General features: G+C 40.1%; 1 protein-coding gene across 1 annotated transcript; it reads right to left on the bottom strand.

Moving 5' to 3' along the window:
- Window positions 1-211: 211 nt before the first annotated feature.
- LOC149926720 (macrophage mannose receptor 1-like) lies at window positions 212-8,384 on the bottom strand. Its single transcript, XM_090159155.1, has 26 exons — window positions 8,285-8,384; window positions 8,035-8,225; window positions 7,789-7,966; window positions 7,582-7,716; window positions 7,391-7,519; window positions 6,457-6,605; window positions 6,277-6,385; window positions 5,958-6,211; window positions 5,725-5,899; window positions 5,508-5,657; window positions 5,331-5,444; window positions 5,105-5,272; window positions 5,003-5,035; window positions 4,422-4,603; window positions 4,189-4,357; window positions 3,998-4,135; window positions 2,531-2,659; window positions 2,324-2,466; window positions 2,161-2,260; window positions 1,835-2,097; window positions 1,598-1,772; window positions 1,371-1,532; window positions 1,196-1,303; window positions 973-1,137; window positions 863-904; window positions 212-795 (listed from the first exon to the last, which is right to left on the bottom strand). The coding sequence occupies exons 1-26, from the start codon at window positions 8,337-8,339 to the stop codon at window positions 623-625; spliced, it is 3,789 nt and encodes a 1,262-aa protein (XP_090015281.1). The 5' UTR covers window positions 8,340-8,384; the 3' UTR covers window positions 212-622.
- Window positions 8,385-9,943: the final 1,559 nt, after the last annotated feature.

Below are 9,943 nucleotides of genomic sequence, written 5' to 3'. Positions count from 1 at the left end.
ATTGTATAAGTTACGTATCAATCCGTAAACAATGGCCGTTTCACTCTCTAAGCTCGGGCAATTAAATCTAACACGCTATCATATCCTTCTAAATAACTCAAACCTTCTGTTCAAATAGAAACATTGAATACCTCTGCGACGTTCAAACGCTCTAAATTTTCAAAGCAGGACGTTTAGCAGTCAATTTAAATGAAAATAACTTCGAAGCTCGAATTAACGAAAGCATTTTAATATATTTAATTACATCATTTATACATTTTTGTTTGTTGTAAATTAATCCGAGAAAGATGAAATATGTACAGAGAAAGAATAAACGCGTTATAGACCGATACACGTTTGACAAAAGAAAAGATCCTTTTTCACGGGAGTAACGCCATTAGAGGCCCATTTTTAAATACCCTAAGTCTTACCAGATGGCGCCAAGAGAGCGTCAAGAGTGTGAAACTTCAATCTCTTCCTTAAAAATTTTACATGTATCGGTATTTATTCTTATCCCATCAAAAAGTATAAATTAGCGCCATCTAATATGAATAAAAGCATTGAAATCGAACCTCTAAGGCTATAAATGTTAGTTTCCCCGCGATCAATTTGTGAATCGATTTATGGTTTAAATTAAAAATGATTATTTGGATCCTTCGAATAAGTTGTTATCGAAACTGACTCCGGGTTTGCTTGAAGGGAGCATGTTGCGTCGTTTGAGGTAGAAATAGGCAACGCCGGATAATGCTAATACTGCTAGAATTACGAATATGACGATCCCAGCCACAGCGCCGCCGCCCATTCCTACATTTGGATCTGTGGACAATACGTTATCGTAAACCCTATTGTTCGCGAACAATATTGCGAATCGTTACAGTCATACCTTTGTCGGTAACTGGCTGCGGTGATGGAAAGTTGCTCATAACTAATATTAAAATATTATATTAAAATGATGTAATTCGTATTAATTAACAACCAGCGATTATCAATTACTTTTCTTAATTTTGCATATGAATCCTAGCGACTGCGAACAGTAGATCGTTCCCCATTTTAACGTGATCGGGTTGATAACTCCGCACTGGTTAGTGTTGTTTTTTGGTTCACCATCCTCCCATTGGGCGAAATCCAACGGTGATTTATCGAGCCATACAAATTCGCCTAATTTGTAATTATTAATATTTAATTTTTTAATTGTTTTCCCAGGATTGACTCTTACCATGATGTTTCTTAACTAGGCCGATCCATATTGAGGATCGAGCTTCCTTCATGTACGTCGCCAACATGTCCGCTTCGTGTTGCGAGTGAATGCTGGCGAGCTCGGCGTCTAGGGAACAAAAGCCCTCATTACCAATCCTCGATTAAACGACGTAAGATTATTCTAGATATTTTACCATATCTAACGCAGAATGCGCTCGCGTCCGACCATGGGGCGGTTTTTCTAAAACCGACTCCGCTTTCAACGTGGTAGCAGTATTCAGTTCCTATGTCCACCCATTCGCCTACGTGATCCGGACAAACTCCGTTGGGTACTTCGGGTACTACTGGTGGTACGTCTACCAAGAACGGAAGTTGGTTGTTTATATTTTAGTTACTGATCTTCGGTATTGAATAAACTAACCTTTGGAGATTTCGCAAATGTAACTTCGTTCCTCCGAACATTCAGTACTGTTCCATTCCTTCCGGTTTGCGTCGAGGAAAACGCATCTTTTGGTGCTGTTGAAGGGTTGCGGCTGAAGGGAGCCCCAGTTTGTGAAGTACACCGGCCATTTGTCGGCCCATTTGAATTGTTTCGTCTGAAAGACAACCGTTTAGATTCTCCTTTTTATCGGGAAAGTTGGAATATTTGTATTCTTACGTCGGGTTCGGCGCTTAGTCCGATCCAAAGACTGTCGCTATTTGCAGCTAGCCCGGATAAGCGAGTATTGATGAAACTTTGTTCGTAGCCGCTGTTGAGGGAAGCCAAGTGTCCCTTTCGTTGTTGGCAGTCTTCTTCGGCGGCGTCCCACGACTTCTGTTCGCTCGTGTACAATTTGAAACACGAATTTCCAAATTTGACGTAACCCTCTTCGTCCGTCCAGCATTCGGGAGGTGTTGGGACAGTAGTGACAATGTCGGTTCCTTTTTAAGGTTAGAATATTTCAATTAGCTTTTTGTGGTAAATAATACGCTCGCGCAATTTACTTGGAACAGTTTGGCAAATGTAAGCGGTTTTCTCAGCGCAGTCCGTAGATTGCCATTTCCCAGGTTGATTCCTGGTCGTTTGCATTACGGCGCAATAACGCTGCAACGAAAAATCTTCTTAATATTCCCTGTGGCAAGCTGAAAGAAATTAGCTGAAACTAACTTGATAAATAAGGCTGGGTTGTCCCTGCGCCCAGTTCGTATATTTATAGGCAGAATGGTCCTCCCATTCGAAAGAGGTCGTTATTCTTCTCAATCCAATCAAAACGTTGTCCTTCACACCCAGAAGTAGCGTATTTACCACCGCTGTTCATAGATAAACGTGATACGTTGTTTAACCCCGTTTAGAGTACCTTCCATTAGTAAGTACCTTGTTCCACGTCGCTTCGAATGGATAGCAAACTGCCCTTGTTCCCAGCCACCTTACAAGTAGTCGACGCGACCGTGTAGTTGGCTTTCTCACCTTCGGCTGTTCCGTATAGTTTCAAACATTTGTTTCCTGTTGAAGATTGATAATTTGTTATTGGCAGCTGAAATTCTTATTAGTTATCTACCTATACTTAAGGCTTAGGTAATGATACAGTTGTTACTATATGCGTTGTTAGTAAATTTTGTAATAAATAAAAACGTCGGGCTTAGCCCTTCATCGTCGACGATAAAGAGTTAAGCCCGACGAAACCGGTCAGACGCTCATGTAAATATTGTAAAAATAAAAATCTTTTAAAAATATATATATGCAAATGTAACGACGTTTTTACCTCTCCGAGGGAACTTTGTACCCTAGGAGGGGTTATACAACCACCGTGTCTGTCTGTCTGTGGGTCTGTCTGTCAGGCCTGCGAACGCGTTCGCATTTTTGGGGCAAAGCGTAATCACTGCGTACCCAGTTTCTTAGAATCAGGGAAAAGGTTTTTTCAAAAACGCCCGCTTTATGTCATTGCAAAGGCGTATTTAAGGGGGGGTTTGGGGGTTCAATACCCCCCCCCCGAAATGCTGATTGACTGGGGGGTGCCTAATAAAAATCAGTGAAACTTCCGTCAGCACCCCCCCTTGAAATTTTCCCTCAAAACCCCCCCTGAAATAAAATCCTGGATACGCCCTTGTGTCATTGGTGTAGTATAATTTTTAAATCGGCCGGGATTCGAGCCCGAGCCCTCTTGAACGACAGGTGAGCGTTCTACCGCAGAGCCACGGATACAGTTACGCTTCACTGAAAATTAAAAACTCTTCCGAGGAGAGGTATATTTTGGCTTGCCAACTTGTTATTTATTACAAAACTTACTACCTACCCTTCTAATATTATTCGCTTGAAACATATACCATCCGTTTTAGTAGGAAAAAATACTATTCCATGGGTAAAATATGGACTATACCTACGCTGTGTAATTTTAACATTTTACATTTTACATTTTTAAGTAAGAGACTTGGTAAATTTTTAGCCGTGATGCAGTGTGTCAGAATTTATATCCCAGTGTACCTAGTACCAGAGACCATACCACCGGAGGTCTATCATCATAGTACCCTACGCCAGCGTCCCCAAGCCCACACAAGTAACAAATCCAGCATGGGTAGTAGTACCCTACTACCGATGGTCGCACCTTAGACGGAAGCCACTCAACCCAGCAGAAGGTGCAGCAACGGGTGGACCAATCCCCACTTCGCACCCAGCAGTGGGAGAAAAAGTACATATACGCGATTTAGCGGAATATTCGCGTTCATTGATGTTCGTGTCGAGCTCGCGAAGGTAAACGTTTAATTTAAAGGCACAGATTGATACTTCTCTCAAAAGGGGCATTATAGACTTCTGGTTATACGTAGTATAGACTGAGCTACTCACCCGTCCTAACCCAACCATCGGGACATACTCCAGGTGCACTGGTACTTGGGGTAGGAGTGATGGTGCTGGGAGTAACTCCAAACTCTCTCTTGCATATAACGCCTTGCTGTTGGTTACAACGTTGAAGAGCCCACGTACCTGTTTGATTGGATCGTTATAATTTCTATAGACAAATACATTTCGTAACGTACTATTCGGGTTCCGGTAATTGCCCACGGAGACGCATTTTTCATTCTTCAAAAGAAGTTTATCGGTGGTGTCCTGAAGCACGTCGAAGTTTAAAATAGTGTCGTCGCTCCATTCGAAGCTTTCTCCATTCGTCGCGCTGAGCCCGATCCAATACGTGTTGTACAAGGGTATCTTTTGAAAAGTCGTTTATTCATCTATAAGTCGTTTAATACTCTCGAAGTTATATTAGGATTACCGATTTGAAAATGAACTTGTTTTCCTCGTCGGAGTGAATCGAAACCGAGTGTCCACCGTTTTGGTTGCAGTATTCTACCGCATCGTACCAGCTTTTATAGGTATTTAGTGGTAGGTAGCAATTACCGTTGAAGTATCTCCAGTTTCTAAATTCGGGACCGCAATCGGTTCGCAGAGGTACCGCTAATTTCGAAAATAACGGGCTACGGTTAAATTTATTATCATCATTTCCATAAGAGAAGTATGAAATTCGGCGAATTCCTGAACAATACTAATATCGTATCCGACTTAGAGGTCAAGGGTCACTTTAGCAAAAAGCATAACATAAAGTTTATTATTTAAATCACTAGCTTTGTCTATGAAGGTAATATTTTTCTAATTTCGGATCTCAACGGCCTTTTTGTAGAGTTTATCAACATCGACCTACATTTACCGAGTGTTATTGGATTGGCTGACCACTAGGCAAAACTAACCTAACAAAGACTACTAGCGATAATCCTTCTTCTATATTACGGAAGTGAAAAGTGGTAGGAAAAAATGTTTTGAAATATGGTATTGAATATGAAATCTGGCGAAACTTACTGGTTGGGCCTGGTGTGGTTGTTGGGGCGGGAGCTACGCAGAGGAGAAACGTTTTATAAAGCGGCTAAAATATAATAACTACATGTATGACTACGGTTGTACATTTTAGAACTTCACAAATGAAGCCTCGTCTCTCTTGACAATTGAGGTTGTTGTACAACATCTTGTGTCCCAAGATTTCTACACAGCCCTCGTTCCTGGTTGGCGTTGGCTCTCCATTATCCCAAGGAATGAAGTCAGCCGGTGTCCCGTCATACCATTTGTACACTCCTTAAAATGGGTTGATATATATTCGATAATCGATAATTAGGAGCAAATTTCAACTTACCGTTATCGTCTTGTATCAGACCAATCCACAAGTTTTTCTCAGTGTCGGCTATTGAGGTCCTCAACAAATCAAGATCGTGTTTACTATGGAATGACGCGAGTTTTACACCTCGACCTTGAGTTTTTGAAAAAATGTTATAGAAAATATGTTAAGTGTATCCAGGTTCTTCCGCATTACCTAACGACGCGCAAGCTCTAAGGGATTCATCCCAGCTTCTGGGATTTCTGTAGTTGACGGTGTAACAGTAATTGTTACCAACGTCGACCCATTGAGTCGTGTTTGATTCCGGACATGTACCAACTATGACCGGCTTAACCGGTGGCCTATCTGCGTGTTTTAAGCGACTTTTAGAACAGTTTCTAAAAATACTGTAATTTGATATTTTCCACCGTACAATCGTTTCTTCGGCAGACGTATGGTAGCTTGTTGGCGCACGAGTTCACCGTCCATCTTTCGTTTGGCTTCGTGGAGACGCATCGGTCGCCGGCGGTGTCCGGTTGGGGCTGGTCCGTGTCCCATTTCGTGAAGTACACTGGATAGTCATCCGCCCACGTGAAGAGGCCATTGTTCTTAAAGTACCATTCGAGTTAGATATTTTCTCGACTTCCTAGATATTAAGTACGCTACCGATAGGTTCCTGTCTGAGAATCCTAGCCACATATCCCCTTGAATAGTTTCCTTGGCTAACACGTTAATGAGGGCGAGGTCAAAGTTGTCGTTGACCGACGTGAGATGTCCGCTGTTAGGATACCTCTTACAAGCATTTTCGGCGCTTTGCCAATCCAAGGGATCGGTTACTACTTTGAAACAAGCATCTCGCAAACGCGTTTCTCCGGCTCTGCAGCGATTAGGGGCCGGGGTCGGCTTCTTTTCCTTAGGATCTACGTAAAAAAAAGTGAACATTTTTTTTATTAACTCGAATATATCTCTCAATTAATTTCTTTACCAGCTTTGTTTTGACAGACGAAACCTAATTTCTTGTCGCAAGGAACGTCGTTCCATTTCCCGGCCACGTTCAAGATGTGGTACATTTCGACGCACGGTTCAGAATAGCCCTGGCGATGAAAGTAACGGTTTAAGAAACAACATAATTTTCTATGAATAATGGCAGATGAGTTTTGCTTACCCAACTATCGGAAGGTTCTCCGGGAGCCCAGTTCGTGAAATCTAATTTGGATTTGTCTTCCCATTCGTGCCTTGAATTCCAGCTACCTTCTTTGTGAAGACCAATCCATACAGTTGTGTTCAGAGAGGATAGCTCAACTGTCATTACATCTGCGAACAATAATAATAATAAAATAATAATAATAATAATAATAATAATAATAATAATAATAATAATAATAATAATAATAATAATAATAATAATAATAATAATAATAATAATAATAATAATAATAATAATAATAATAATAATAATAATAATAATAATAATAATAATAATAATAATAATAATAATAATAATAATCAGCTAGGCTAATACCCACGGCACCACCTTAGGCCTAAGTCATTAAGCGACTTCTGAAGCCATTAATTCAGGTGGTCGGGTTACAATGCGTAGGAGGGTGGTCCTGCATGCCACGCGATCGAACCAACAGCTCCCTACACTAGCTATTACCGTTAACCTCTACAAGTTTTTTTGGAAGAGCTCGGGGGGAAAACCCCTTAAACCAGTGGGGAGATAACTTTCAAACTCAACGCAGAAGGAGCTGCTCCGAGTTTTCACTAGAGATCGGCGTTTGAATAAGAAATTATCCAATTATTTATTTTTAATCATAGCCGCAAATTATCCAAAAAATATACGAAAAAAACCGATTAAATCGTTGTTTATTCGTATAAAATGTGCATAAAAAACAATTAACCCAACTTTTTATTGTTAATCGAAATTTTGACGGTTAATTTATTCGTTCCGCCGACCTCTAGTTTTCACCCAATGCCACAAGAAAGGATCGAACCCGGTTCCTCTTGCTGCGAGGCGAAAGTGCTAACCACTCCGCAACCCCACTCTCAATTTAACGGTTAAAAGTTACCCCAGTTGAATTAAGGCCCTGCAGCTGTACCTTGTTCGTCTTGGGAATGGATAGAAGCCAACTCTCCGCCGTTATTCTGGCAAATCTTCCGGGCGTTATCGTACGTACTACCACCGCCATCCTCAATTCGGTCGCTGTAGAATTTGTAACACTGACCCCCTTAAGAATCAAGAAAATAAAATATCGCACTCAATTCATGGCAATTTGAGTTTCATTCTTACTGAAATTGCGATAGGTGTTGTCTTTGCAGTTCCCGTCTATAAATGGTGGTTCGGTTACCGGTTCCACGGTTGAGTTTTCCTTTTTGCAGATGAAACTTCTCAATACGGTGTTGCAATCTACCCCTCCCCATACTCCTGGAATTGTCCAAAGTTACTTTATATCTGTTAACAATCATTTTGTTTCAAAAAGTTCGAAAAATTTCTAACCTTCGATGCTGGTGATTACGCCGCACGACGTCCTTGTCTGTGGCATTATCACTTTTCCGTCCTTGAAATTATTGAAGTCGAAGATGGACTCATCCGACCACTTGTACGTCGCGTTTATACCAATCGCCCTTAATCCCATGTACGATGATGGTGATTTAATTAGTTCGAAGGTCTTCAACTAGATATACGCGTGTTATATATTGCCATCGATGGTTAAGGTCAAGATTGGGAATATTGGTTACTCACAACGCCCTGAATGTATTCATTCTCCTCTTTGGAAGTAATTGAGGCGAGATTGGCTTTCAAATTATCCTTGCAGTATCTCTGAGATTCATCCCATGTTCGTCGTGTGCCATCCTCGATGAAGTTGTAACAATTTTCGTTGAAGAGATACCAACCATCTTTACCATTAGTACACGGAATCAACTCGCAAAACGCTAAATAATATCGGTTAAAATAAGTTTATATTCGATCCACTTCGACATTGTAAGTTTACCAATGGGTAAAAGCGCCAAAATAAGCAAAGTCGTCCTGACTTGACTCCCCGTCATCTTATCCCTTTCTGAATTCGATTTTCGTGTAACTTGTTACATTCGGACCCCCAACACTTTTTCAAACCCAAAAGGTTTTCTTTCGAAATACCACAGGCCAAGATAATAGATCCACCCCTCTTTCACCTCTTATCTACTTGTATCTCTATTGTTGTTTTTAATCGGAACTGTTTAATAGAATGCTTTGATATGTCGTGGCGCTTTCTTAATTGAAATCTATTGTACCTGATTCATATACTCCCCCAAAGTTCCTCTGCTTATCGCGGATATTTCCTTTTATCAGAAACGGTGACTATCTTTGGATTGCGAACGTGAATTATAAAAGAAATGAGTAGAAAATAGAATTCCATTGATTTGGGAACTTAATAAGCCTATCAATAATTGCCAATTTTTATTCTAATTACATTTTCTTAAGTATACGCGAAAGTAACATAAGACCATAAGTATGACTTCGTGTATTTTATAATCAAATTCTTAGTTCAGTTTACTTTGAGTTAAGCCACGTGGATTTAAAATTTGATGAGAAAGATATGTTTTTGATAGAAACGAGGGTGAAAAGCCTAATGGATCTCAGTTCATTTGCAAATGTCTTCATATGCAATTCAACTTCATGCCACGATTATATATATTTTGATTATGTATAGCTATAAGCCTTTGTGTGAAGGGCAGTAAAACCTTATTTTTTATATAGGAATTTGGAAATTCTTCATAAGTGGAGCTGTTTGGACTGAAACACTTGGGTGTGTTAAGAATTTTTCTGAATCGGGAAACAAAGTTACCTTTTTTGGCCGACTGAGAATTCTTTTGCCTGGTATAGCTGGAAATGGCAGCCTTTGTATAACCAAATATTTTGCTTAAAAGCAGGTCACTGTCTTTTTCGATCGTTATTTTTAATTATTTACTATTATGGTTACTACAGGAAAAAGTAGGTTAGTTTTATGTGTTTTTTTTGCAAAAGGTGCTCTTTCTACATTTTACGACGCATCGCTACACCTCTCATCTAGCCTTCTAATTTTTGATGTTTAGGCTTAGTTTCTCTTTTCGATATAACAGTCGCCAGCCAGATTTCCCGCACGGTACTGATGAGTTCCAAATATAACGTAACCGGTCTACCGTTGGAATTTCTGGCTATTTTATATAGTTTTTATGTAGTTTATTACTCGAAGATCTATTTGATCCGAGATTCGCATCTTTTTGTTTGCTCAAAGACCTATTGGTACGAGTTATTAGTAAGTTTTTTTAATTTCTTCAAATTTGTTTAGGGTTTATATTATCCCTTTTAATTATGGACTAATCTACTTTTTCGCGTATTTTATCATCCTTCGCACAGTCCATAGGAGGTTTATTCTAACTTAGCCTTCTACAACACTACCGGCAAAGTATGACTCGTGTTTCGGTGCATATTATGGCACGTTTTCAGGGACAAGTCACGTGAGCTTTACGTCACTAAGTGTGGAATTATTTAAAAGATAAAACCGCTACTAAAATTCAAAATTCTCGAAAACGGAGGCACGTTGAGATTCCTGCATCACGGGATATTTTATTTGCCCCTGAAGTCAGAGCCAACACACCTTGGTGAGAAAATCACGAACTAACCCCACGTA

The sequence above is a fragment of the Leiobunum rupestre genome, chromosome 9 (assembly GCF_980474605.1).
Source record: "Leiobunum rupestre chromosome 9, qqLeiRupe1.1.hap1, whole genome shotgun sequence".
Classification (NCBI taxonomy): Eukaryota; Metazoa; Arthropoda; class Arachnida; order Opiliones; family Sclerosomatidae; genus Leiobunum; species Leiobunum rupestre.
Note: the sequence above shows the minus strand (reverse complement) of the source record. Positions and strands in the feature narration are given on the sequence as shown.